The 15,394-nt window shown below is 37.9% G+C and overlaps 3 protein-coding genes across 5 annotated transcripts; 2 read left to right on the top strand and 1 right to left on the bottom strand.

Moving 5' to 3' along the window:
* The first annotated feature begins 31 nt into the window (after positions 1 to 31).
* LOC132197106 (suppressor of fused homolog) lies at positions 32 to 5,136 on the top strand. The gene is made up of 10 exons (XM_059620181.1): positions 32 to 195; positions 1,402 to 1,494; positions 2,100 to 2,278; positions 2,337 to 2,479; positions 3,012 to 3,097; positions 3,157 to 3,319; positions 3,608 to 3,747; positions 3,800 to 3,916; positions 4,237 to 4,444; positions 4,791 to 5,136. The coding sequence occupies exons 1-10, from the start codon at positions 50 to 52 to the stop codon at positions 4,854 to 4,856; spliced, it is 1,341 nt and encodes a 446-aa protein (XP_059476164.1). The 5' UTR covers positions 32 to 49; the 3' UTR covers positions 4,857 to 5,136.
* A 19-nt stretch (positions 5,137 to 5,155) lies between these two features.
* On the top strand, positions 5,156 to 11,867 carry LOC132197105 (solute carrier family 26 member 6-like). Of its 3 annotated transcripts, none has more exons than XM_059620178.1 (17): positions 5,156 to 5,274; positions 5,738 to 5,854; positions 7,340 to 7,480; positions 7,540 to 7,701; positions 7,854 to 7,964; positions 8,154 to 8,323; positions 8,379 to 8,543; positions 8,948 to 9,073; positions 9,397 to 9,530; positions 9,880 to 10,042; positions 10,090 to 10,266; positions 10,529 to 10,723; positions 10,793 to 10,870; positions 10,925 to 11,068; positions 11,120 to 11,200; positions 11,324 to 11,450; positions 11,509 to 11,866. In XM_059620178.1, exons 3-17 carry the CDS (start codon positions 7,366 to 7,368, stop codon positions 11,616 to 11,618), a joined length of 2,058 nt encoding a protein of 685 aa, XP_059476161.1. In that variant the 5' UTR covers positions 5,156 to 5,274; positions 5,738 to 5,854; positions 7,340 to 7,365; the 3' UTR covers positions 11,619 to 11,866. The 3 variants fall into 3 exon arrangements, with proteins under 3 accessions (XP_059476161.1, XP_059476162.1, XP_059476163.1); XM_059620179.1 differs by having other exon boundaries at positions 5,215 to 5,278; XM_059620180.1 differs by lacking the exons at positions 5,156 to 5,274; positions 5,738 to 5,854 and adding an exon at positions 6,600 to 6,719 and having other exon boundaries at positions 11,509 to 11,867.
* An 80-nt stretch (positions 11,868 to 11,947) lies between these two features.
* LOC132197107 (short/branched chain specific acyl-CoA dehydrogenase, mitochondrial-like) lies at positions 11,948 to 14,827 on the bottom strand. Its single transcript, XM_059620182.1, has 9 exons — positions 14,615 to 14,827; positions 14,431 to 14,551; positions 14,282 to 14,382; positions 13,744 to 13,950; positions 13,517 to 13,687; positions 13,131 to 13,256; positions 12,896 to 13,078; positions 12,482 to 12,617; positions 11,948 to 12,420 (listed from the first exon to the last, which is right to left on the bottom strand). The coding sequence occupies exons 1-9, from the start codon at positions 14,651 to 14,653 to the stop codon at positions 12,245 to 12,247; spliced, it is 1,260 nt and encodes a 419-aa protein (XP_059476165.1). The 5' UTR covers positions 14,654 to 14,827; the 3' UTR covers positions 11,948 to 12,244.
* Positions 14,828 to 15,394: the final 567 nt, after the last annotated feature.

The following is a 15,394-nucleotide window of genomic DNA, read 5'->3' as shown; positions in this document are numbered from 1 at the left end:
GCGATTGTTGCGCCTCTGGCGGCGGCGCTCGGCAGCCGTCGGTGTAAACATGGAGGACGGCGAGGCGGAGGATCGGACGCGGGTGTCGCTGGTGGTGCCGACGCCGCCGGGCCTCGACGCCCTCTACACCCTCTGCAGAAGGGTCTACCCTGACCAGCCCAACCCCCTGCAGGTCAACGCCCTCGTCAAGTACTGGTGAGACGCGCGGCCCGACGCCCAAACTCATTCCTCCGGCGAGCCCAATTATTTTGCTTTCAGAGCCGAATTTGCTCTTGTTTTATCGTTTTAAATTTTTTTTAAACTCTCTTTAAATGTTTTTCAATTTTTAGAATTGATTTTCGTGTGAATTACGTAGTCCTTTGTCTTACATAAATTAAAATTTCCATTTATTTTGAAGTTTTCTACGCCAAAATATTCTAATTCTGGAATTTCTGGATGGTTATTTATTTAATTCATCATTATTTTGGCTGAAATAATTTTAAAAAGTTTATAAAAGTTTTATTTCGTGATTCACATGGATGTGAATTTTTTTTGTAATAATTCAATTATTCAGCGCAATCTTATAATTTTTATTGATTTTTTAAATTTGTATTAATTTAATTCTATTTTTAATTAAAAACAAAAAAACTCACAAAATTTACTAGAGTTTGGTCTGGAAAATTGGAAATTTGAACGCTCGACTTGGGGAAAAAACCACTTGTTGCGTTTCGGGGCGTGGGAATTTCGGAGCAGAAATCTCCGAGGGGGTCTCTTTCTCTCTATCTCAATTAATTAATCTCCAAGTGGCCGTAAATCAACTGAGTCAGTGACTCACCATGTCAAAGGACAAAAAAGCAGTCGAACAGTTTCAATTCCATTTTAAAATCATCTAGTATTTTGGTAGAGAAATAGGAAGGAAAGAAATTGGGGAGACGAATAGGAAGGGGTGCGACTTTTAATTATAACACGCGGATGTTCGCGTCTGGATGGAAATAGATTTGAAATTCACCGTCTGCGCCTCTCGAGTCTCGCCGCGATCGGATGCAGCTTTTCTGTCACACGTTTTCAATAATAAATCAAGATCAGTTTAAATAATCAAAATGGCCAAAAATAATTTTGTATTTTTATCCAAATTTTTAAGAATATTTATTTTATATTGGATTTAAAAAAAAATTATTAGGTATAACTTTTCATAATTGTCTTAAGAAAAATTTCAATCTAATTTTTACTTGTTAAATAAAAGTTCTGTCAAATTTTGTTTTTTGAATTTAAAATAATTTAATTTTGCGTTGAAATTTTGAAATTTATTAATTGAGTTTTAAATTTGAAATTTGAAATATTCAAAATTGTTTAAAATTTTATAAATGGTAATTGTTTTTTTCTTAATTATGCTGATTGTTAATTTCATTTTGATTCGGACAGGCTCGGCGGTCCCGACCCCCTCGACTACATCAGCATGTACGCCAACAACGGCCAGGCCGACCAGGGAATTCCTCCGCACTGGCACTACATCACGTGAGTCACCAAAAATTTGTCTTTCAATAATGATATTTTTGCTGTTTTGAAATTAGTTTTAACCACTCTAAGAACAAATTAATTCTAGTTAAAATTCTGTTAGGTCAAAATTCCAAATGTTAGGGACCTTTTTAGCTTTTTTGCTGATCAGTTTACACAAATGTACAAAAAAGTGCACCATTTTTGTAAAGCTGAGGCCACAAGAATTTCATTAGTGAACAAAAATGTCAAGGTTTCCCGGAGATTTGCCAAGAAAACGGCAATTATAGAAATGAAGCGATCCGATTGGTCCGGAAGGTTCCCCCACCACTAAATTAGTAATGGCTGCAACAGGTTATGTGTGACACATCGTTGGAAAGGTCAGGTCACCAGGAATCGATTGATGACCATGTAAACTTAATATTACCTTGATTTTTTTTGAAGGGTCGTTAAAATAATTTTAAAATTGTAAAAAAATAGTTCCCCCATCACTTTCCTGTTGTTTAGTTTTTCATTTTTGCTAATTGTCATATAAATTTTGTCTATTGCTAGCGACTCTCAGAATGTTCTCTTTAAATTTAAAAATTAAGATTTTCTGTAAATTTGAATTAATCTGTTTTTTCCAGTTTTGGTCTGTCTGATTTGCACGGCGACGGGCGGGTGCACGAGGTGGGTTTGGAGGGAGGGCTGAGCGGGTTTGGCTTTGAACTGACCTTCCGCCTGAGGAGGGAACCTGGCGAGACGGCGCCGCCGACCTGGCCCGCCGCCCTTCTCCAGTCCCTCGCCAAATACGTCTTCCAGTCAGGTTGGTCTCTTTTTTTTCAATTTTCCCTCAATATTTTTGCTAAAATTTTGCTTTTCAGAAAACATGTTATGCGCGGGCGACCACGTGTCATGGCACGCGGCCCTCGACGGCAGCGAGTCGCGCCTCCAGCACATGCTGATGGCGCCCGACCCGCAGCTCGGACAGCTCAGGGCGCCCACCGGCATGGTCACCTTTGTTCAGGTCACTTGCAATTTCATTTCTCTATATCATACAAAAATTTTCATAATTATCTAAAAATTAAGGAAATTGTATCATTAGAAATTTACCTCTTTAATTTAATTAAAACTTGTTTTAAATACTTAGATTTTAATTTTGAATGCAGAAAAGCGGTTAATTAATTTAATGAAATCAGCCAAAGTGAAAATGAGCAAGAAAAATTGGTTCTGCTGCTGATATTTCCGGATATTTCCATTGGTTGAGTTTATTTTAAAATGATTGAAGTTTAAAATGGCAAATTAAATGTTTTGTTCCCTTAATTAATTTTTGTTACATATTTTTTTCGTTGTTTTAAATTTAATTCAGAAAAGAAGTTCTCTACTGTTTGTGAGTTAATTACTTTTGAGATTTGGTCAGAAAAAAGGTTTTTAATTGCTGGTAATTTTATTGTTGTAAATAAAATAATTCACTTTTATTTATCTTATAGATTTACATTATCCTTTTTTAATCATTTCTTCCCTCAAGAAAACAATAATTTGGAATTGTCTTTTGTCAGGTGGTGGGGATTTGTGCAGAGGAGCTGCGAGTGGCGCAGCATTGGAACGGTCCGGGCGTCATCGACATCCTCCGGCGTTTGCCAGGGTGAGAAAACCCACCCTTGTCTGATCGCACTTGAATTTTTAATCAAAATTTTAAAACAGAGCTGGCGGTCCGTGGCTGGTGACGGACATGCGGCGCGGGGAAAGCATGCTCGAGTTGGACGTTTCGGTGGCCGAGGAGGTCGCCAGGGGCATCAACACCGACGGCTCCAACCTCAGCGGGGTCAGCGCCAGGTGCTCCTGGGCCGAAAACTCTAGCATAATTGTAATTATGTTTTTAAAACCCAACTTATATTTATCAGTTTCATCTTTCAAATCAATATTTAAAAAAAAAAATTTGTTGGAATAACTTCTTCAAATTATATTTAAATTCTTGTTAAAATTAGTACAAATGAAGAATCGGGTCTCATAGGGTTTATTCGTAATTTAAAATTTTAAATTCCCAGATTTTATTTATTATTAAATGCTAACCTAAGAAACATTTATTAGCTCAAAAGTAACTTTATCCTTTTTTAATTATTTTGGTTTTAATTAAATTAAAATTCCTAATCAGGACGACGGAGGAAGGGCGGAAAGGGCCACCCTGACCGAGGACGACAGCGAGCAGATCAAGTCTGCCCTGAGGAAAGGGCTGCTGCAGTCCAGGGGGTGCATCACCCCGAACAGGAACGAGCGCAACGAGGACCTATCTTCGTAAGAATCAAACCTCGTCTGATAAATTTTTTTACAATTTTTGATTTCTCAGGAGCTTTAATGCTGAGGAGGGCAGTGAAATGTCCGAACTTGGCCGGGTGAGGAAACTCAAGGCGCTGCACCTCACCTTCAACAGGGAGGCGGGTAGTTTGCTCCCCTTGGCAATTAGGTATAAAAAGTTTCTTTTTCATTGCAAAAGTTAGAATAGCAGAATTATTATTTATTTTAAGAGAATAACTAGTTTAATGGCAAATACACTTTATAATGAGCTTTAAAATTGAACCAACTATTCCAGTATTCAGAAGTCATTGCTTTTCAATCAAAGAAAAAAAAAATGAAAATTGAAAGTAGCTAGCAATTTTGATTTTAAATTTTCAGCCAAGGTTCATGAAATTTTATTAAAATTAATTAGATGAATCTTAATAATCATTTAATTGATGTTTCAATCTTTGATGCAGTTAAGCAACTTTTGTTTTTGATTGATTGCAGGGGTCGGGTGTCGCACGGGCGCCACTTCACCTTCAAAAGCGTCTTCAGCGACTCGGCCATCACTCTGGTGTCCCCTTTGGTGACCGGAATCTTCGTCGACCTCGAGAACCCCTATGCGGCTCACGGGGCGTGGCTCCAGATGCTGTTGCCTCCCCACGTGGCCATCGACATGTCCGACAGCCTCGAACAACTCACCAACCCCGAACATGTAAGTTACGGACACTCATTTTGATCAAAGAATGTTGGGGAGAAATACTTGAAATATTGACTTTACTGAAAACTGCATGCAGTGACCTTAATATTTTGGTCACCAATTGATTCTTTATGACCTTAGCTTCAGGATTGCCAATTTTTTTCTCAATTTAGATAAAAAAAAACAATTGAAATTTTGATTTTTGAATAATTGTATTTTATCATAATTTTAAATTTTTCCTGCAATTATTTCGTATTAAAGTAAATTTCAAATTCCTTCATTGAATGTTAAGGATCCACCTTGACCCAATTGAACTTGTAGTGGAAAATTATCACATGAGATAAAATTGTTTTTGTTCCAGATGGTGCTGCCGAAAACATTCAGCTGGCCCGAACACAGACTGACCATCACAATTATGCCTGATTGAGGCAAATCGCCTCCTATTTTTAGCCTCGTCTTGCGGAAAATTCCACTCTCAATACTTAACGACGACCTTTCTTTCTTCCTCCCGAGAGAGGGTTTAAAGTGCAGCTACACGTTAATTAAAACTTAAGTCGGCTCCTGAGCTGTGTGATCACGTGCCTTAATATCACAACTTAATTCTTCTTTGTATCATATTTATTGAACAAAACGACGACAACAAATTTATTTATATATTATATCTGAGCCTTCGATTAAATAAAGTGTGTAAAATAAATTTTCCACCACTCAAAAGTGTCTTTGTTGGCGCTCTCTTGTTTGCTCCTCTCGTCGCTTCACCAAACATTCTTATTGCGCGCGACCTTGCCTCTAAAAATAACATCTTTCAGCTGCAGAAACTTCTCTCTCAGCTGCTCTCCCAAAAAGTAGGTAAATTAAATACTTTTCTAATTCAAAACAGTCTTAGTATGTAAGAAAGAAATTATAATTTGCCCAATATTCGTAGTTTAAGGGCTGACAAAAAGTAAAAAAATTTAATTTTTTAATTATCATTTTAACATAAAAAGTACTAAACCCTTTATACAATTTATAATCAATCTGAGATTATAAATTAAAGAAAAACGATTGCAAATAATAGAAATTGCTGAAAATATATTTCAAAGGAAAAGAATGGAGAGAAACGGCTTTTAGTGTTTTGAATTTAAATTAATATTGATTTCTGCGCGCAAAAAAGTGATTTATAATAATTTCGGAGCCTTGACTTTGGCCCATAAAGTGGCCGTAAGTCTTGGCCACACAATGAATTGCTTTTGCACAAACAAACGAACGTTGCGCGCCTCAATTGATTGTTGACACGCAGATAAAATCAAAGAGTTGTGCCTTTTGCAGGGCGCACTTCTCTTTTCGCCTTTGGTGCTCGCTCGCGGTCGCGCCACATGTGCAGCCCTCGGGCCAGAAACTCTGCAGCAACTCTGACGCGGCCGCCCACCTTCCAGGTCTTCTAAGGTCAGTTCATATTGTTTTTCAACATAACCACGTTCCTGCTTCTCGCCAGTCGCAGACAGGAAATAGTTGAGGTCTCACGCAAAAGATAAAACTCAAAATTGTATTCACTGCTAACATAATATTTTATTAAAACTTTTTGCACTTTTTAATAAAATATTCGTAGTTTTTGAATATTTTTTAGTTCAAATTACTACAAAATTTAGATGCATGATTAAAACAAAGAATTTGCTAGTTTTTTTAAGTTTTCATTTTTTCCTTCTTTAAATTAGGACCTTTTTTATTTTCAATTAATTTGGAAAACCAAGCAAACTCACATTTTCTTTAGTGAAAAAGTGAGCAAAAATTATGAAAAGAAAATGTCAATTTTGATAGTAAATATTGTCATAAAAATTAAAAAAAAAGATAAAATTATTTAGTTGTACTTTGATTACACTACAATCACTACATAAATAAATTCGATCCAAAAATTTCAATAAGTAAATTGTGAGCTTGAATAATCCGGAGCAATCCATTTTTCTCTTGTTTTTATTTTGGTATATAAAAGTGAAATGAATTAGGTTGAGTGGCAGGTGCATTTTCATTATCTAATTTTCGTGCGGATTGCAGCACCGCTTAAGTTCATATTCTGAAGTGGAGAAAACAAAGCTGCTCAAAATATTTTGGTCACCTTTCAAATTCGGTCGCCCCTCCACTCGCGGCGCGTCTCTCTCGATTAATGACAAACACCTCGCTCAGCTCTAATAATATAATTAAATGCAAGTTTTCCGGCCACGCGTTCACACTACTTGAGTACAATTGTCTGCGCGCGCGAGAACTGCAACACAAAAGTGGAGCAAAATTAACCAATTGAGCTGCAAGAAAACGAGTAATTATTAATTTTGCATATTTTAACTCATTATTTTAAACTTTCTTCTGAGTAGCATATTATTTTTGCGTTGGTTTTTAAATACTTTTCAAAATTCTTGAATTTTAAAAACTAAAATTGATATGTTTGTTTAGGTCATATTTTAGTTCTGAATATTTTTTCGACGTCATAAACTTAATTTTAGTTGATTTGTTTTTCAAATTATTTTGTTATTAGTCTTATTTAATAAGCTGCAACTTGCGTGGTTCATGATATTAAAAATTTCAAACAAGAATTAGTTAATTTTGCTTTAGATATAGGGCCAAGAAAAGTCGTAGCGTCAGTTTTAGTTAATTAATGATGAAGGTTTCAGCTAAAAAAAATTTGCGTTTCATGATCTTTAATTACTATTCAATTGTTAATTAACAAAAAAATTAACAAAATTGATCAAGGAAATGCGAACTTTCAAGCATGGAAAAATCATAATATAAAACTTTTATGCGTATAATATTTTTTAACTAAAATAATCAATATTTAATTTATTTTTTAATCGCATGTGCAGGAAATTTAAGGAATATTCAATATTTTTTGCCTTTTGTTTCAAACAATTAATAACAAAATATGCGTCTCGTTTCCTGCAGTTTTGAGAAGTGAATCGCTTGACTTGATGAACCCTTCGGCGGACGAGGGCGTTGCGCACATCAGGGTCACGGTCGAGCGACCTGTGCTTTCGCAGGAGATCTTCCACGACGTCTCCGAGTACGAAAAGCCCAACAAAGATGGTCTCTATCGATTTTTTTCCCACAAAAAAATAAAATATTTGTTTTTTTAAATTTTGCAGGCCTGCTCAAGAGGGCGCGGCGGGGGTGCAGGGTGGACTGGGCGTCGGTGGCGCGCCGGACGGTGCCGCTGGCCGAGTGGCTGCCCAGGTACGAGTGGACGCACGACCTGCCCTGCGACCTGATCGCCGGCTTCACCGTCGCCGTCATGCAGGTGCCGCAAGGTGAACACCGGGAAAATTCCACTCGCCCATCATTATCTTTGCTGACAAAAATAACGCTTGCCTAATCTCGCCAGAAATCAAAACAAATTTAAACTCTTTCATCTTATTTTGTATGATTTTTGTTTCTAAAAATAAATGTGGGCAATTTGCAGGTTTGGGCTACGCGTTGCTGGCGAACGTCCCGGCCATTGTTGGCATTTACATGGCCGTCTTCCCTGTCATCCCTTACATTCTCTTTGGCACCTCCAGACACACTTCAATGGGTAAAAATAAAAAATTGAAAAGAAAAACATTTTTTAATCAACAGTTTTAAAATTGCTTTCAATTGAAGGTAAAAACAAGTAAAATTCATAAATCTTTTCATCAAAATTAGAAATAATCTCAGTTTTTCAACTTAATTTTCAAAACAGTTCCTGTCAATTTTATAAGAAAAATTAAATGAAATTTTCCAGGAACATTTGCTGTGATTTCGTTGCTTGTGGGTCGTGCCGTGACGCAGTTTGCCAACAACCCTGAGTTCGTGCACCCTGGCGGTGTCTTTGCCAACGGCACCGAGGTGATGGTCGAGTACTCGGTGATGGAGGTCGCCACCCACATCACCCTGCTCGTCGGCCTCTGGCAGGTCCGTGTTTTCTTTTTAATCAGTTGATTGAAAAAATTCGAAATTTTTCCCTTAGATTTTAATGTTCTTCCTGCGGTTGGGCAGCATTTGCGCGCTGCTGTCCGACGTGCTGGTCAACAGCTTCACGTGTGGCGCGGGGGTGCACATTTTCACCTCGCAACTCAAAGCCATCCTCGGCGTCACCACCCAACGCTACAGCGGACCCTTCCAACTTGTCAAGGTACGACAAAAAAAAATAAAAATATGGAAAACCACTTTTGTTACGGGAAAAATAGACTTTTTTTTTCAATAAAGTAGAGATGAAAATTGGTGCGAAGAAGAAAGAAAAATCAAAGAGCCTAATTGAAATAATGAGAAACTATTCTACACAGAATTTGAAAACAAAATTTCAATTGACTACAAAATTAAAAGATATAAAATTGATTATTTATAAGAAGAGATAAACATCAAGATTGTGAAAGATGAAAATAAAAATAAAGAAATATTTTTTGCTTTAAAAAAAGTTTTTTTTTTTTAAATTTTACTGGTTTATTTGAATATTTATTTTATTACATTGATTTGTAAATTATCTAATTCAATATTCGACTTTGACATTTTTCCTTTCTTTATTAATTAAATTTGCAGACGTATATAGAGATGGTGAGCAAGTTGGTGAGCAGCGACGAGGACGCGCAAATAACAATTGTGGCCGCCGTGGTGATTTCCGCTGTTTGCATTGCGGTATCGCTCTTCAGCGTCTACATCATCAAGGTAAGAAAAAAAGGATGCAATCATTGCCAACCCTTAACAAACAATAAAACACCACGCGTGTTCATTCAGAAAAAGATGCAACAAGAAGTGAAACAGATAACAGCGTAATGATGTAATTCATGGCATTGAATCAAAAAGAAAATCAACCTGGATTTTTTTTAAACATTTACGTTTGAGTGATAATTGCAATCTTTTTGTTATAAATTTAAAACCATGATTGCCAAATTTTTTTATAAAATTACTAACAATTTAGCTTATTAACTTTCCATAGTAAATTTAATTTTGATTTGATGCATAGAAAAAAAACTATTTTATTTGATTAGCCGCGGCTGGCAAAGGTGACGCGGGTGCCATTTCCGTGCGAACTGATCTTGGTGGTGGCGGGGGTGTTGCTGTCCAACCACTTTGACCTGCAGGGTCGCTTCGGCCTCCCTTCCATCGGAACCATTCCTAAAGGGTAAATATATTTAAATAACCTAACAATTTTCGCTCTGCAATCCATTTTAACTATTAACGATTACAGAACAAGTGCTTTAAATTTTTGAATTTCTATAAAAAATTCAATTTTTTTTTCGACTCGGGTCGCTTTATCTTGTACGAATTTGAAAAAGGGTTGCTTTAAAACAGTTTCTTATTGGCTTCAATGAAAAAGGCTTGAAACAGTAAAAAATTGAATTTTTTCAAAAAATTAACCAACAAACAGTTATAAAGCATCTTTTTTCGTTGTGTCATTTTTAATCAGAAATTTCGACAAAACTAGAAAAACCTTTTTTATATTTATGATTTAACCTTCAATTGTGTGGCAGGTTGCCGGAGCCGGTGTTGCCTCAGGTGGGGCTGTCGGCCGAGCTGATGGCCGACAGTTTCATCGCGGCCATCGTCTCGTACGCCACCCTCATGTCGATGGCGCTGATTTTGGCGCGCGGCGAGGACTACCAGGTCGACGCCAACCAGGAGCTCCTCGCCATGGTACAAATCAAACTTACCCTGACGAATTGATTACGAAATTTTCGCAGGGCCTGGGCAACCTGGTCGGCTCGTGCTTTTCGTGCATCGCGTTCGCGGCCTCGCTGAGCCGCAGCATCGTGGCCAAGAGCGTCGGCGGCAAAACCCAACTGACCGCCCTCGTCTCCCTCCTCCTCATCGTCCTCACCCTCCTCTGGGTCGCTGACTTCTTCGAACCCCTCCCAAGGGTAACAAACACTTTTATAATAAAACAACTAAAGCATAAATCATAAATCAAGAAAAGAATATTTAATTAAATTGACCAAAGAAAAACTAGAAATTTTGACAGTAAATTATTGAAGAAAAATCAGCAAAAAAATTAAGGTGTTTTTGCATTTAATAATTCGGTGTGTAAAACCATAACAAAATTTGATAATTCGACTAAAAAATTAATGAAAAAGTTAAATATTTTCCCCTAAATTTAATTGCTGTGCAAAAACATCCTTGTAGGCCGTCCTGGCGAGCATAATCGTGGTGGCGCTGCGGTCGGTCCTTCTGCAAATCCTGGACCTTCCAGCCTTCTGGCGCCTCTCGAAGGCCGACGGCCTCCTCTGGGTCACCGTTTTTCTCTCGGTGGTGCTCATCGACATCGACTACGGCCTGCTCGTCGGCTTCCTCCTCTCCGCCGCCAGAGTTTTCATGCAGGTCTGCCGCATTTCCCCAAATTTATAAACTTTTGAATTCGTTTATACTTATTCAAATTTCGGTTGGAAGGGGTTGAAGGCGTACACGTGCCTGCTGGGAAAAGTTCCTAACACGGATCTCTACCTCGACATCAAAAGATACAAAGCTGTGAGTTTAATTAAAATATCGAAATTTAATTAAAAAATAATTGAATAATTTTAGGCGTTTGAAATCCCTGGATTCAAAATCGTGCACTACTGCGGCCCGTTGAATTTCGCGACCCGGCAAAGACTGCACCAGACCATTGTTGACCTTTCGGGGATCGACCCGCAAGAGGAGCAACGCAGACGAATCAAAAACAAAAATGTAACAAAATTAGAGAAAATTTTTAATTTTACTGATTTTGTGAATTCAAAGTCCGAGGAGACGAGTTCGAATGGAAAAGTGAACCTGGGATTCGAAGGTGGCCAACTGGAAGGCCCTTCTCCCCTCAACAAGGTACGACTTAATTAAAAAAAATTCAAATTCATTCAAATGAAACTTGAAGAATTTCACATTCTACGTTTTTTGTCCCTTGAAATTATTCATTAATTTTTAATTTTTTTCCACACTTTTTATAAGGTGGAGGTGGTGATTTTGGACGTAAGTGGGGTGAGCAGTTTGGACCCGTCGTCGGCCAACCAGCTGCTGAGCATCAGGGACGAATTCAAGGACATCGGCGTCCACTTTCTCGTCGCCGGGTGCTCGGGTAAATTCATTATATATTTATTTAAAAAATAAAATGGACTTTTTGTTTGTTTCTTCAGGTCCCATTTTCGAGCAGCTCCGCAAGTGCGGATTGCTGGCGGGCGAAAATGCGCTGCTGATTTACCCGTCGGTGCACGACGCCGTCCGAATTTATCTCCAAGACATTTAAAAAAGTCAATTATTGAAAACGGTGGCTGTTTTACAAAGGTAGAAATCTTTGCATTTACCAAAAATGTTCGTTTAGAGACTACTTAAAACTGTAGCTGCTATTTTTGTTAAATAAAAATATAACTTTTCAAAAGAAAATTGTGATTTCCTGGGTTGACTGAACTAGCTCCTCATATTTTGGGGTGGCATTGGAAATGTCTGTGAATGTCGACACAAAATTGGACAAAATTTATATGATTTTTTTGTGAATCACCACTATCTGCAATTTAGATAAAATAATATGTTTTATTGTCAAATAGAATCAACAATATATTAGGTATTTTTTTTTCAAATTACATAAAACACAAAAATAGATTCACTATGTCTTAAGGTGATAGTTACTGTTTCAATCAGTGTTTAACATGGATTTTAAATAATGTTTTACAAAAATTTAGTACAGAAGAAGCAGAATTGCAATTCAGATTATAGAAAATAGAAGAATAAAGAATAATAAAACATAAAAAGTTTAGGGCAATCCTTGAATAATTACAGTTTTTGTCAGACCTAAAAAAATTACCACCACCTTAAGCAATGAGAATTGACTTGAGTAGCAATGGCACATTAGCGGCAAGTAAGGTGTACCTTTTTTTAAGAGTACTCCTGTTTGAGCAACTTGGCGATGGTGTTGAGCTGGATGTTGGAGGTGCCCTCGTAGATGCAGCCGATCTTGCAGTCCCGGTAGAACTTCTCCTGGGGCAGGTCCCTGGTGAAGCCCACCCCGCCCATCCACTCGACGCACCTCGACGTCGTCAGGGTCGCCACCTCTGCTCGATCAAAGAGCAAAAGTCAGGTTTTTAGAGGTCACAAAATGAGGATAGGACTCACGAGAGGCGTAGACCTTGGCCATCGAGGCCTGCTTGACGAAGGGCTGTCCCGCCTCCCTCAGCCGAGCCGCGTTGTACACCAGCAGTCTGGCCGCCTCGATTTGCGTGGCCACCTCAGCAATCTGGTGCTGCATTCCCTGAAAACCACAAAACATTCAACTTTTGTCAAAGAAAATCCTATAGTTTGGGCAAATGTTGATTAATATTTATTTTCTACTTGAATCGATTCTTTTTTTAAGCAAAATTAATTAATTTTTTTTACTAATACTAACTTTAATTACTTAGAAATTAGCCTAAACTTGAAGCTTATTTAATAGAATTATGGATGATATGGAATGATATGAAAAAACCATTTTATTTTAGTGAAATTCAATTTTAAAATTTTTCGTTCAAAACTCTACAAATTTAATTGTACCTGAAAGTCAAAGATGGGTTGGTTGAACTGTTTGCGTTCCAGGGTGTAGGGGATGGTGGCATCGAAGCAACCCTGAGCAAGACCGACCATCTGCGCCCCAATTCCAATCCGCCCTTCGTTCAGCATCCCCGCAGCGTACCTGTACCCTTTGCCAAACTCTCCGAGAATATTCGACTTGGGCACCTGATCAAATTCAATTAGAGTCCAAATTCAGGGTTAATTAAGATTTGCTTACCCTGACACTGTCGAAGATGACCTGGCAAGTGCTGGACGCCCTGATGCCCAGTTTTTTCTCCTTCCGGCCGATGCTCAGTCCCGGCGTCCCCTTTTCCACAATGAAGGTTGTAATGCCCCTGTAGCCCTGCTCAAATTTTAAAACAGAAATAAATTATTTAAATTTAAAAGAGTTGTTAGACTTTCAAAGGATTAAATTCTAAATCTCCATGATACGAAATTTAAAATTCACAATTTTAATGACTTTAAAAATAAATGAAGGTGGTCCGTTATTTATATCTTGGAATCTTTCGAGGCAACTTTTTTCAAATATTATTTATAAAAAAGACATAAAAAGATCTCAATTTCAATTTTCTGATCCTTTAAGTTCAAAGGGTGAGATTTTACCGCTGCAGGGTCCGCGTTGGCCATCACCAGGAAGATTCCGGCCTTGTCCGCAGTCGAAATCCAGACTTTGGAGCCGTCCAGGATGAAGTCGTCTCCGTCCTTCTTAGCCACCATTTTCATGGCAAACGCGTCCGACCCTGACCAGGGTTCCGACAGGCAGAAGACACCAACCTTTGAAAATTTAAAATTATGATTTTTTAATTTAAAAAATAAACAATTGAGATTACGGTGTCTTGGGCGAGTCTGGGCAGGTACTTGTTTTTCTGTTCGGGGGTGCCGAGCTGCATGATGAGGCTGTTGACCAGGGTGTTCTGGATGTCACACACCAGGCTCACTGCAGGGTCAACCTTCGACAGTTCCTCGACCACGACGATGCTCGAGAAAAAGGACGCGCCAGTCCCTCCGTACTCCTCAGGGATTTCAATGCCCATCAACTTTAGGGGCAAAATTTAAAACCAAATTAAAATTCGAAATGGTGGGGGAAAATTCAGGACCAATCAGAGTGTTTGATTGTAAATTGTTTTTTGTAAAAAATAAAAATGTTAGTTTGGGGACTTAAAATTTTTAATCAGAACTTTCTACATAAAGTTTGTTTGATTTTTAACTACTTATCATAAAAAATTCCAAATTTTATAAATTGAATAAAAATTATGATTAATCTATGAGCAATAATAATGATTAATAATTAATATATACAATACTGATTGGAACAAAAACATTTAGATGAATTAAAATAATAAAAATTAGTACAAAAATAAATTTTACCCCATTTTCAAAGTACATGGGCAAAATGCTGGGGTCAAGTTGTTCCTCCTCGTCCATCTTTTTGACCAAAGGGGCGATTTTCTCCTGCGCCAGTTTTCTCACTAAATTAGAATCAAAGAAAATCCTGCAATAAAAAAGTAAAATCATACCCGAGTCCCTCATCATGGTTTCCTCGGCGGTGAAGTGTCCTAAGGGGGCAGTGGCGTGGTGGCACTGCCGCTGGACGAGGCCAACGCGCCCCAAAACAAGCCCCTGCAACCTCTTTGCATTCTGCACAGAATTAATGTCACTTGGAGTTTTATTTCATAAAAATTATTTTCAAAATAATCTCACGCTTAAAATGATGGAGCGGCTCATGGTCCTTAAGTACATCGAAACACGGGGACGGGGATGAAAAAGGGGACGAAGAAATCTACAGGGAAAAGTTTCGAATCTCGGCGAAAGCTGCCCCAGTCGACGGACACGGCCTCCTCTTTGGGCCTTTTCCAATTTTCAACGGAGCAAAACAAACAAGAGGCTCCAGCTGGGCCGGCATAGAACGACCTTGAACGTGTTTTGTCGCCGACGAATGGGCGGCCGAGTTTTCCTTGAGCCCAAACACGCGCCAATTCATCGCGATCGTCATTTTTTTCCCCGAGGCTTTTTGAAAATTTCGAAAATTTCATTTAAATTGTCACAAGCAAAAGGCTACGATAAAATTTTGGTTCAAGATGTTGTTAGATTTATTATGTATTATTCATATATCCTGACATAGCAATTCATTAAATTTTATACGCAACCTTTGCAAATTTGAATGAACACATAATTTGATGGTTTATTTGATAGATAAATTGTTGGTTTCCAATTAGACTTAAATATGTATGTTAATTTTAAATTATCGAAACAATTTCATTTGACAGTGATGTCGCGCGGGTTGCGATCTTCCCAAAAACTGGTTATTTTTTCTCTTTGTCAGATCAAGTGTTGGTGAAGTACGTCTGAATTTTCTTTCATGCATTGCGCCTTTTAAAACATTTATGTTAAGAAATTAATTGGTTTAAAGAAAACTATAAAAACCCAAAGATGTGGCGCACAATATTGAAGGCATGTATTTTGTGCTCTATATATAAATTT

The sequence above is a fragment of the Neocloeon triangulifer genome, unplaced genomic scaffold (genome assembly GCF_031216515.1).
Source record: "Neocloeon triangulifer isolate White Clay Creek 2 clone unplaced genomic scaffold, ASM3121651v1 ptg000012l, whole genome shotgun sequence".
Lineage (NCBI taxonomy): Eukaryota > Metazoa > Arthropoda > Insecta > Ephemeroptera > Baetidae > Neocloeon > Neocloeon triangulifer.
Note: the sequence above shows the minus strand (reverse complement) of the source record. Positions and strands in the feature narration are given on the sequence as shown.

Coding starts and splice junctions, on each gene's coding strand:
- LOC132197106 (XM_059620181.1), top strand. CDS start 50: ATGGAGGACGGCGAGGCGGAGGATCGGACGCGGGTGTCGCTGGTGGTG. Junction 1,495..2,099: donor CCGCACTGGCACTACATCAC/GTGAGTCACCAA, acceptor TGTTTTTTCCAG/TTTTGGTCTGTCTGATTTGC. Junction 2,480..3,011: donor GCATGGTCACCTTTGTTCAG/GTCACTTGCAAT, acceptor GTCTTTTGTCAG/GTGGTGGGGATTTGTGCAGA.
- LOC132197105 (XM_059620180.1), top strand. CDS start 7,366: ATGAACCCTTCGGCGGACGAGGGCGTTGCGCACATCAGGGTCACGGTC. Junction 10,724..10,792: donor CCGCCAGAGTTTTCATGCAG/GTCTGCCGCATT, acceptor TTCGGTTGGAAG/GGGTTGAAGGCGTACACGTG. Junction 11,201..11,323: donor GCCCTTCTCCCCTCAACAAG/GTACGACTTAAT, acceptor ACTTTTTATAAG/GTGGAGGTGGTGATTTTGGA.
- LOC132197107 (XM_059620182.1), bottom strand. CDS start 14,653: ATGTACTTAAGGACCATGAGCCGCTCCATCATTTTAAGC. Junction 14,552..14,614: donor GCCGCTCCATCATTTTAAGC/GTGAGATTATTT, acceptor AATTCTGTGCAG/AATGCAAAGAGGTTGCAGGG. Junction 12,421..12,481: donor GGCCAAGGTCTACGCCTCTC/GTGAGTCCTATC, acceptor TTGATCGAGCAG/AGGTGGCGACCCTGACGACG.